The sequence below is a fragment of the Somniosus microcephalus genome, chromosome 10 (genome assembly GCF_052327205.1).
Source record: "Somniosus microcephalus isolate GS21.2 chromosome 10, FLI_Smic_1.0, whole genome shotgun sequence".
Taxonomy (NCBI): domain Eukaryota; kingdom Metazoa; phylum Chordata; class Chondrichthyes; order Squaliformes; family Somniosidae; genus Somniosus; species Somniosus microcephalus.
The window spans coordinates 159,029,128-159,041,400 of record NC_140996.1 but is presented as its reverse complement, the minus strand read 5'-3'; the positions used below and the strand labels follow the sequence as shown (position 1 = coordinate 159,041,400).

The following is a 12,273-nucleotide window of genomic DNA, read 5'->3' as shown; positions in this document are numbered from 1 at the left end:
AGAATGTTTCATCATTTATCTGAATGCTACATTGTGATTGCTGGCTTAAGCATTATATGTGTAGTGGTTTCCTTTCACAATAATGTAGAAGGTTAAAAGTAAAAACATACCAATTTAAAAAACAATGAAGAAAAATTGATTTATTGCACTGTACCTCTTCAAGACGTTTGGCAAGTTTACCCAATGACTCCGGATAATATTTCTCACTTTTCCACTGATGAGGAGTGTAGCGTCGCCACAGCTGTCCTGTCAGATGATCACATGCTGCCACCCACTGTTCACAGATGGTGATGCCAGATCTGAGGCTTTCTTTCACAACGTGGAAAGCATCTCTCCATAAATTTAACTGCATAAGAGTTTTCTGTACAAATCTACCCAAGGCATTTCCTAGAGAAACGAAAACACAGGAAATTAAAGTTTTGTATCTATACAGTTTATTCTTTTTAAACAACAGTAACAATAAAACTTTACAACCCTCCACCACATCCTAATATCCAAGTGCTTATCAAACTACTTTACACAGCATTTACATAACAGGATAGCGTGGAAAGATGGTGTCACATATCCTCAGGCTACCACACTTACACAGCACATGGGAGCATCAATCACCGTGCTACATTACAGAGTTACTGTTTTAGCACTTTAACTCTGGTCTTTGAAACCAAATCTAACATAGACTGAGCTCCAGTGCAATGGAGCAACAGGACATAGGTTTACATCTATAAATAACCACACAGTAAGTTCAACAATCTGAGCCATTTAATTACTGAAGGTGCAGAATGGAAGCTGGGAACTTCCCCATAGGAAGAGGCAAACAATTAAAAGCCCAAAACTCTCCAAGATACTCTGAAGCATTAACTGTGATATTCTAAAGTGTTACACCCTTGTACATTTTAAACCAGGAAAAACATCAGAACATTATAAAATGTAATCTCATATAAAATCGGAAATACATATTCACCAAACAGTAATGCACATCAACTTAGGTCTACTTGGTCACTCACAGCAATGGCTGGGAATAGGTTACTTCGCTAACTGATATCAGGTAAATGTCAGAATAACATGATAATGTAGGAATGCTCATCATTTAAAATTTCTTTCAGGACACATACAGGCCATGTTTTAAATCTTTCTCGTATCCTAACACCATTCTTACTAAATCAGGAAGCTATTCAATTTCACAGCAAAATATCTACAACACAGATGTGCACAATTATATTTTTATGGTGTCAAAAGCCTGTGAAAGTCTAAGGTCCATAACCATTCCACAATTTGAGAGATTTCCTGGATGAGCAAATTAATAAAAAATGTGAAATTAATTTTATCAAGGACTTCTAGCTCTCAGACACTAATGGGGCTTTTAGATCTCTCCCCATTACAAAAAAGACTGACAGTCCAAACTTGGATCCAGGTCTATAGATTGTGTGCCTTAGCAGCTATTTATTCTTTCAAGGACAGTACCTATGACATCCAAAAGATGGCGCATACGTGACTCTGGGTAGAAATCATGCTCAGTTTGTCTCCATACATCATCCACAGTATCACGAGTAGTCTCAACCAAATCCACCACATCAGCCAAAGAAAGTGTGTCCAAATTGTTGTACTGCTAAGAAAAAGAGAGAAATGTGGTTAAAAAAAATTATTAATTTATGTTATGCAAAATGGCTTTATATTTTAAGCGCTGCCTCCTTGGCATAAATATAACTAAATCAAAGGCTAGAAAGTGAGTAGCATGAGGGAACAAATGTCCATGTGAAGCCAATGAAAACACCAAGCCAGATGCAAACTTTACATCTGAGAATTACAGAGCTATTTATTTAGTCAGATGAAAAGGAATTCCAACACATAAAACTTATTCAGCACTTCACCAAAGGGCATATTGCTCAAAAACATTGATGCTACATATTACTATTAGCTCAGTTTGGTGAATAAACTTTCAATATACAGTATTGCATTCTTTGTTACACTGGCATTAAACCTTACATCAAAAACGGTATAAAACATGCAAAACATTTTAACTGACAACTTATTTGTTAGAAAACAAACCTGTGCAATTGTTTGAAATAGTTCTTCAAAATACTGGGCTCTTTCCTTTCTGTCTGATTTATCATCAGTTGCAGCAACTTCTGTCCAGAACTGAAATTCATCACTAGGTTCCAGAATGCCTTTCAAAATAGAAATACAATGTTTGCGTAACATCAACGCTGTTCAGTCATAGGAGATTTCATACCAGTTATCAATTTTCCTAAATCATATATGTTCAATAGTAGAGAAATTGAGTAATGACAAGGCTGGAGATTTTTAGCTTTTTTTTAAAAAAAAAGATAAATTGCATACCTTTGCTAAAATGTTTTTGGTTCCCTGGTTTAAGCTTGAACTCTACATACATCAGGATTGGTACATTGTCCAATATGAGGAGAAAAATAAATGACAGCAAGTGTCTTTGTAAGAGCTTTGCTCACTGTGACCTCATGAGAGCAAGCCCTATGATCCACCCTCCCCACCAATCCTACACTGCAAATGAGCCACAGACCAATTTCTGTTAACAGAGACAGGCTACACAATAAAGGATAATTGAAGAAAACTAACAAAATTCAAGCATTCCAAATCAGAGAAAGATAATGGGGTAAGAGGGCAGGAACTCTGATGTGGAAAACAAACTTTAACAACTTTACTCATGTGACAGTTTCCACAAGTTGTCCTAAACAATTCGCATGGCTTCAAATATGATAACCTGTTGGCACATCACCCTTAAGGCTTCATAATATGGCAATATGGTGTTCATGCAGAAGATAAATGAAAGAAGGACCTACATTGGTGTCCTCTTTCTAATTTGATTGAAGCTTGTTTTCCACACACAGAATTCTTGTCTTCCTTCGCCACAATCGCTTGGAGTTCTACAAACTAAAGCCTGCACCATGTTTGGGTTAGCATAACCCTTATCTAAGAGTTGACCTCAATCACAGTAAATTGCTTCCTGGAGAATATGTAGATGCTCACTTCATAGTGTTCTAGACATAGGTGAAATACTGAACAGCACTATGTTTAAGATGAATAACTGGAATTGGTCCAACAAGGGGTTACTATACCCTTTTCAAAAAGTTGCCTCTTTCAGTCTCTTGGCATGCAACAGTCCCTTCAGGCAAAACAGCCAGGCGATCGCTTTCCTTGTCTAGTCTTTTGGAATGAAATGTTACATGTGCCAATGGAGCCCAGATGCCTTTACCAGGCCTAAAGACCACTGGAAAAGCACTCTTCTTTTAAAGTTTAACCCCTTTGAAGTCTGTGCTGTCAAACACTCATAAATCAAAGGCACAATAAATTGGCCCACAGCATGCTAATGAGAACCTAAATACATATGGCTGTTTATGGCCAATGTTGTGTCCTCTAGTGTACAGGCATACAGAAAAAGAAGGAAAGTGGAAGGTGCAATCCGACACCACTCGCCCAGCATTCTGTCTGGGGTATATAATTTGATCCCATCAGTAGCAGTCAGACTGGAGCAGGCATTGCAGCCTTCAAGCTTTATGCTAACACTCCCAAGTTCAGACAGCGTACAGCAATAACATTCCCGAGTTCAGACAGCGCATAGCGCCAACGGTCCCAAGTGCAGACAACGCACATCGATAACACTCCTAAGTTTGGACAACGCACAGCATCAATAGCCCCCTAAGTGCTAATTCTGAAAGCAGCAACGTGTGGAGCTTACAGTAGAGGAACCAACACTGTGCTAATGCTAGCACAGATGGTGACAGAAAGCTCCTAACTAGTCTGCTGACTGGAACAAGGCAACATGGTTTCTTATTTCTCTCCTTTATGTGAGGAGGGAGCTGAGTGACGTTATGCTGAAGTGTGTTAAATTTGCCCCAATCGTCACTGGGCACACTCCTGCATTGAGAGAATATCTATGGCAGACCTGAAATTTGTAGCAAGGTGGACAGACCTCCCATCTCGTGCACTCCAGGCGCAATTATTCAGATAGCCTTAGCCTGGCTGACGGGCATGGGGCCAAAGGACAGCAGCATTGCCTTCTACTCCACAGCTGCAGACAACGTCTTTTCACAATATAGGCGATAGCTCTTCGGAATTGTAGTCACACACTGCACAATTCCACCTATTCAAGCCTAAATCTGCTCTGCCAGTTGGGTTATGTGCATCTATGAAAGCTGCCCATCCTCCTTCCATTGCTCCTTCTTTTCATCTAAAAAGAGATCACAGAATAACTATGGATGAGCAAGACCACTTGGCCCACCTCGTGTGAAGAATGATTTGTTGATATCAGTCCTAAATTGGAATCTATGTTGCTTTCTCCTACATTGGGAATCGTCTTGTGGTTCTTCTCTGCACTGGTCCCAGACATCAATATCTCCCTCAAACCTTTGTGACCAGCACGGGATAAGATAGTTATGGTATGGTCTCAGCAGCACATTTCACTATGATCACAACTTCCTCCGACGTAAAGGCCCAGACCTTCTGTATGAAAACCACCCATTTCTAGGTGGTGTAAAGGTGACTTGGCAAGTGAAATCGGGCAGGGCCCTCGGCCAAAATAACGCGCCAAACTTTGACACCTCAATTTCTGCCATGACCCCGATGTGGCCCTGATCATTCTGGCTTAAGTGCGCCCATCAGAATCAAATGAAAGGGGGCGGGGCTAGTTAAAGGCAAGCGCACAGGAGTGTTTTGCAACATAATTTTGACCGAGAGTCACGTGCACTACTTTGAAACTGAAGTTTCTGAGCAGTCAAGGCTGCTTTGTGAAACTTCCATCCAGAAGTGACAGTAGTTCTTACATCCTCCTCCTGATGTCTGGAAGCTGCATTGATCTCCTGGTCTGCCAGTTACCAGAATCTTCCTCACGCCATGACATATCTCATTGCATTGCAGATGCGGTTTCTGGACTGCTCCAACAGTTCCATCATCAGCACCATATGAGAAGAGATGATCTCCACTGTCTTCACACGAGACCAATGTTCTTGAATCATTGATTCCTTAACCATAGCCTGGGCCCCCGAAATCTTGGTCTTGGAATTCTCAGCTGTGGCCTGGTGCTTATGTAACCTCTGATGCGAGGCAGCTGTCTCTTCAAAGTTACCTCCCAGCTTCTCTTGCTCACTGCCACCCAGTAATATTCATTAGTGTCAGTAATACGACCTCCATGATTGGATGTATCTGGGCTGTTGCTTGAGTAAACAAGATGCCATGGCAGAATGTGTGGATCAGATGTAGGAAAGATCCTTCTGGAGGCACCAGGCTGCTCAGATGCTTCTTTACCTAAACATTCAGCAACTATGAGGGATGCAAAGGACAACCAAATGACATGCGATGTGACTGAGCAATAGCAGCAGGCCTTTCTCATCATCAAAATGTCATCGGACATCAAAGACTCTCAGCTCAGTAAACACACCAACAGATTGCCAGCTTGGACCTGGAAAATTTCCTCCATCTTCACCAACCAGCACAGGCTCCCCAGTGTATCTGTCTAGGGTTTGTCTAGATCTTGCTTCCTTCTTTATTTGCTGAGGGACCTGGTGTTGGCCATTCCTCCACCCTTGGATGTCCTTTGCCTCTGGTCCTGCATGTGCTTCTTCTTTAGCTTCACCGATGATAGAAACATAGAAAAATAAGAGTAGGCCATTCGGCCCTTCGAGCCTGCTCCGCCATTCAATATGATCATGGCTGATCCTCTAGCTCAATACCATATTCCCCCTCTCTTCCATACACTATGGTATGAAGGTGTACATACAATGGCTAACATTCAAGGAAATAATGCATAATTTGTAACAAACATATATTCCTCAAGGGCATAAAAACCCAAAAGGAAAAGTGATCCAACCATGGCTAACAAAAGTAATTAAAGCTAGTATTAAGTCAAAGGAGGAAGTTTAAAAAGTTGCCAGAAAAAGCGGTCAGCCTGAGGATTGGGATCTTTTTAGAAATCAGATAAAGAAAGGGAAAATGGAATATGGGCACAAACTAGCGAAAAATATAAAAACGGATTGTAAAAGCTTCTATAGATATGTGAAAAGGAAAAGACTGGCAAAGGTAAATGTAGGTCCTTTACAGTCAGAGACGGGAGAATTTATAATGGGGAATGAGGAAATGGCAGAGAAATTAAATAAATACTTTGTTTCTGTCTTCACGGAGGAAGACACAAAAAACCTCCCAGAAATACGAGAAAACCAAGGGTGTGGCGAGAATGAGGAACTTAAAGAAATTATTATTAGTAAAAAGACAGTGCTAGCAAAATTAACGGGACTAAAAGTCGATAAGTCCCAAGGGCCGGATGACCTACATCCTAAGGTTTTGAAAGAGGTGGCCATTGGGATAGTGGACACATTGGTTGTCATCTTCCAAAATTCTATAGATTCTGGAATGGTTCCTGCAGATTGGAGGATAGCAAATGTAACCCCACTATTTAAGAAAGGAGGGAGAGAGAAAATGGGGAACTACAGACCTGTTAGGCTCACATTAGTAGTTGGGAAAATGCTGGAATCTATTATAAAGGATGCAATAACTGGGCACTTAGAAACTAATAGTAAGATTGGGCAGAGTCAACATGGATTTATGAACGGGAAATCCTGTTTAACAAACCCATTGGAGTTCTTTGAGGATGTAACTAGTGGAGTAGACAAAGGGGAACCGGTAGATGTGGTGTATTTGGATATTCAGAAGGCCTTCGATAAGGTCCCACACAACAGGTTGGTGAACAAAATTAGGGAACAAGGAATTGGGGGTAATATACTAGCATGGATTGAGAATTGGTTAACAGCCAGAAAACAAAGAGATGGGGTAAACGGGTCTTTTTCAGGATGGCAGGCTGTGACTAGTGGGGTACCGCAAGGATTAGTGCTTGAGCCCCAGCTATTCACAATCTATATCAATGATTTGGATGAGGGGACTGAGGAAGTGTACTTTTATATTACAAAATGGCTTCCCAAGGTACAGAACAGAAAACACAAAATGGCTTCCATAGATTAGTAATTGCTAGTTCTGCTGAAAAAGCAGAACTCTCCAATTAGCAAAATGATCTCAGCTGTTAATTAGAACAAAGACATTCAAAGATACATACTGCTAGCCTCCCTATCTCTTTCTCATAGTTAGATGAAGAAAGTCCTTGAGTCATGTATAAACCAGGATGGGGAGTCAGAGAAGAACAGAACTTATAGATTAGATAACCCCATCTGTAGGCATTCCTTTTGTTCCAGTCCTTTTTATCCTTGATTACAGTTTGACTAACACTATATTTTTCTTATTACTAATTATGATCTCAGACTTCGATCATGTGATTCTGAAGGCCTGCTTTAACTATAAATATGTTACCTTTTGCCTATGATCTTTGAAGTGGTCAGCGTAGCCATTGTCTACATGTCCGCTTCCCTTGTATACAAGAAGTAATAAAGTCTTCCTTTGACGATACTTTGTGTTTAAAGAGTCTTACTCGGAAGTCGAGACTTCGACAGGACTAAATGTAACATTTCCAAATTTGCTGATGATACAAAGCTAGGTGGCAGTGTCAGTTGTGAAGAGGCTGTGAAGAGGCTTCAAGGGGATCTCGACAGGCTCAGTGAGTGGGCGAGAACATGGCAGATGGAATATAATCTGGATAGATGTGAAGTTATCCACTTTGGTAGAAAAAACAGAAAGGCAGAGTATTTCCTAAATGGTGAAAAATTGGGGAATGCAGATGCTCAAAGGGACCTGGGTGTCCTTGTACATGAGTCACTGAAAGTGAATGTGCAGGTGCAGCAAGCCATTAGGAAGGCAGATGGTACGCTGGCTTGATTACAAGAGGGTTTGAGTAGAGGAGGAAAGAAGTCTTACTCCAATTATATAGGGCCTTGGTGAGACAACACCTGGAGTACTGCCGAAGGAAGGATATACTTGCCACAGAGGGAGTGCAACGAAGGTTCACGAAATTGATTCCTGGGATGGCGGGGCTGTCGTATGAGAAGAGATTGAGTAAACTAGGCATGTATTCTCTTGAATTCAGAAGAGAGAGGATCTCATTGAAGCATACAAAATTATTACAGGGCTTGTTAGGGTGGATGCTGGGAGAATGTTTCCCTTGGCTGGAGAGTCTAGAACCAGGGGCCACAGCCTCAGGATAAAGGGTAGGCCATTCAGGACTGAGATGAGAAGAAATTTCTTCACAGAGGGTGGTGAATCTTTGGAATTCTCTACCCCAGAGGGCTGTGGAGGCTCAGTCATTGGGTATATTCAAAACAGAAGTCGACAAATTTCTGACTAGTAAAGGCATCAAGGGATAGAGCGATAGGGCCAGCGAATGGAGTTGAGGCAGAAGATCAGCCATGATTTCATTGAATGGCGGAGCAGGCTCGAAGGGCCGAATGGCCTACTCCTGCTCCTATTTCTTATGTTCCCCATACCCCTTGATGTCTTTTGTGTCTAGAAATGTATCTGTCACCTTCTTAAATATATTCAGTGACATGGCCTCCACAGCCTTCTGTGGTAGAGAATTCCACAGGTTCACCACCCTCTGAGTGAAGAAATCTCATCTCAGTCCTAAATGTCCTACCCCATATCCTGAGACTGCGACCCCTCGTTCTCGATCCCCCAGCCAGGGGAAACATCATCTTTGCATCCAGTCTGTCTAGCCATGACAGAATTTTATACGTTTCAATGAGATCCCCTCTCATTCTTCTAAACTCTAGTGAATACAGGCCTAGTCGACCCAATCTCTCCTCATACGACAGTCCTGCCATCCCAGGAATCTATCTGGTGAACCTTCGCTGCACTCCCTCTATGGCAAGTATATCCTTTCTTAGGTAAGCAGACCAAAACTGCACACAGTACTCCAAGTGTGGTCTCACCAAGGCCCTGCATAACTGTAGTAAGACATCCTTGCTCCTGTACTCAAATCCTCTTGCAATGAAGGCCAACATACCATTTGCCTGCCTAACTGCCTGCTGCACCTGCATGTTTGCTTTCAGTGACTGGTGTACAAGGACACCCAGGTCCCTTTGTACATCAACATTTCCCAATCTATCACCATTTAAATAATACTCTACCTTTCTGTTTTTCCTACCGAAGTGGATAACTTCACATTTATCCATATTATACTGCATCTGCCATGTATTTGCCCACTCACTCAACTTGTCTAAATTGCCTTGAAGCCTCTTTGCATCCTCCTCACAACTCACAATCCCACCAATTTTAGTGTCATCAGCAAACTTGGAAATATTACATTTGGTTCCCTCATCCAAATTATTGATATATTTTGTGAATAGCTGGGGCTCAAGCACAGATCCCTGCGGTACCTCACTAGTCACCGCCTGCCACCCCGAAAAAGACCCATTTATTCCGACTCTCTGTTTCCTGTCTGTTAACCAACCTTTTATCCATGCCAGTATACTACCCCCAATCCCATGTGCTTTAATTTTGCACAATAACCTCTAATGTGGGGCTTTATCAAAGGCCTTCTGAAAATCCAAATACACCACATCCACTGGTTCTCCCTTATCTATTCTACCAGTTACATCCTCAAAAAACTCCAGTAGGTTTGTCAAACACGATTTCCCTTTCATAAATCCATGTTGACTCTATCTAATCCCATTAATATTTTCTAAGTGTCCTGTTATCACATCTTTTACAATAGACTCTAGCATTTTCCCTATTACTGATGTTAGGCTAACCGGTTTGTAGTTCCCCGTTTTCTCTCTCCCTCCTTTTTTAAATAGTGGGTGTACATTTGCCACCCTCCAATCTGCAGGAATTGTTCCATAATCTATAGAATTTTGGAAGATGACAACCAACGCATCCACTATTTCCATGGCTACCTCTTTTAGTACTCTGGGATGCAGATTATCAGGCCCTGGGGATTTATCGGCTTTCGGTCCCATTAATTTCTCCAGCACTATTTTTTTACTAATACTAATTTCCTTTAATTCCTCCTTCTCACTAGAACCTTGGTTCCCTAGCATTTCTGGGAAGTTATTTGTGTCCTCTTCCGTGAAGACAGAACCAAAGTATTTGTTTAATTGCTCTGCCATTTCCTTGTTCCCTGTTATAAATTCTCCCGTTTCTGACTGTAAGGGACCGACATTTGTCTTCACTAATCTTATTCTTTTTACATACTTGTAGAAGTTTTACAATCCACTTTTATGTTCCTTGCAAGTTTACTCTCATACTCTATTTTGCCCCTCTTAATCAATCTCTTGGTCCTTTTTTGCTGAATTCTAAACTGCTCCCAATCCCCAGGCTTACTACTTTTTCTGGCAACTTTATATAACTCCTCTTTGGATCTAATACTATCCTTAATTTCTTTTGTTAGCCATGGTTGGGCTGCTTTTCCTTTTGTGCTTTTGCGCCAGAAAGGAATGTATAACTGTTGCAATTCATGCATTCGTTCCTTAAATGTTAGCCATTGCCTATCCACCGTCATGTCTTTTAGTGAAGCTCCCCAATCTATCATAGCCAACTCACTCCTCATACCTTCGTAGTTTCCTTTGTTTAGATTTAGGACCATAGTTTCGGATTGGACTACTTCACTTTCCATCTTAATGAAGAATTCTATCATGTTATGGTCACTCTTCCCTAAAGGATCCCGCACAACAAGATTATTAATTATCCCCTTCTCATTGCACAATACCCAATCTAGGATAGCCTGTTCCCTAGTTGGCTCCTCAACGTACTGGTCCAAAAGACCATAAGAAATAGGAGCAAGAATAGGCCACTTGGCCCCTCGAGCCTGCTCCGCCATTCAACAAGATCATGGCTGATCTGATCTTGGCCTCAAAGCCACTTCCCCACCCGCTCCCCTTGCGCTACATTTCTGCCGAGATGTATTCACCCTTATCAGAGAAGAGGAAATTTGATTTGAGTCCCAAACAGAATGTACAGAAGACCAAAAAAAGAAGAAAGTAGAATACATCAAAACTTGGGGGACATTTATCTAAGTCATGGGACAAGTGTGCCCACATAATTTAGTTGGCTGAGTTTAGTCCATTCTACTTGGACAGGATGAAGGCTATATAGAAGGAAGGAGATAGAGAGGTATCATCTATCGCATTCTGCTTAAATCAACAACAACAACAACTTGTATTTATATAGCGCCTTTAACATAGTACAACGTCCCAAAGTGCTTCACAGGAGTATTATAAGACAAAAAATTTGACACCAAGCCACATAAAGAGAAATTAGGACAGGTGACCAAAAGCTTAGTCAAAGAGGTAGGTTTTATGGAGTGTCTTAAAGGATGAAAGAGAGGTGGAGAGGTTTAGTCAAGGAATTCCAGCGCTCAGGGCCTAAACAACAGAAGGCACGGCCACCAATGGTTGAGCGATTATAATCAGGGATGCTCAAGAGAGCAGAATTAGAGGAGTGCAGATATCTCGGGGGGTTGTGGGGCTGAAGGAGATTACAGAGATAGAAAGGGGCGAGGCCATGGAGGGATTGAAAACAAGCATGAGAATTATGAAATCGAGGCGTTGCTTAACCGGGAGCCAATGTAGGTCAGCGAGCACAGGGATGATGGGTAAATGGGACTCAGTGCGAGTTAGGACACAGGCAGCCGAGCTTTGGATCACCTCAAGTTTACGTAGGGTAGAATGCAGGAGGCCAGTCAGGAGTCTAGAGGCATGGATGAGGTTTTCAGCAGCAGATGAGCTGAGGCAAGGGCAGACAGGCGATGTTCCGGAGGCGGAAATAGACAGTCTGTGTTATGCTGCGGATATGTGGTCAGAAGCTCATTTCAGGGTCAAATATGACACCAAAGTTGCGAACAGTGTGGTTCAGCCTCAGACAGATATTAGGGAGCGGGATGAAGTCAGTGGCTAGGGAACGGAGTTTGTGGCGGGGATCTAAAACAATGGCTTCGGGCTTCCCAATATTTACTTGGAGAAAATTTCTACTCATCCAGAACTGTATGTCGGACAATTTAGAGACCATGCTGGGGTCGAGAGAAGCGGTAGTGAGGTAGAGCTGCGTGTCGTCAGCGTACATGTGGAAACTGACGCTGTGTTTTCGGATGATGTCACCAAGGGGCAACATGTAGATGAGAAATAGGAGGAGGCCAAGGATAGATCCTTGGGGGACACCAGAGGTAACGATGCGGGAGCGGGAAGAAAAGCCGTTGCAGGTGATTCTCTGGCTACGATTAGATAAGAATGGAACCAGGCGAGTGCAGTCCCACCCAGCTGGACGACGGTGGAGAGGCATTGGAGAAGGATGGAGTGGTCAACCATGTCAAAGGCTGCAGACAAGTCAAGAAGGACGAGGAGGGATAGTTTACCTTTGTCACAGTCACAAAGG

General features: G+C 42.1%; 1 protein-coding gene across 6 annotated transcripts in view; it reads right to left on the bottom strand.

The window, feature by feature from the left end:
* The window catches only part of dync2h1 (dynein cytoplasmic 2 heavy chain 1), a 996,931-nt gene that overhangs the window by 951,661 nt on the left and 32,997 nt on the right, over window positions 1-12,273 (bottom strand). For 5 of the 6 annotated variants that reach the window (XM_085999037.1, XM_085999042.1, XM_085999039.1 and 2 more), the window contains exons 5-7: window positions 2,047-2,165; window positions 1,462-1,606; window positions 155-387 (exon numbers count right to left, since the gene is read on the bottom strand). In XM_085999037.1, coding sequence (XP_085855163.1) covers window positions 155-387; window positions 1,462-1,606; window positions 2,047-2,165 — 497 coding nt within the window. The remainder of the gene's footprint in view (window positions 1-154; window positions 388-1,461; window positions 1,607-2,046; window positions 2,166-12,273) is intronic. The other variant, XM_085999038.1, reaches the window with a different exon arrangement.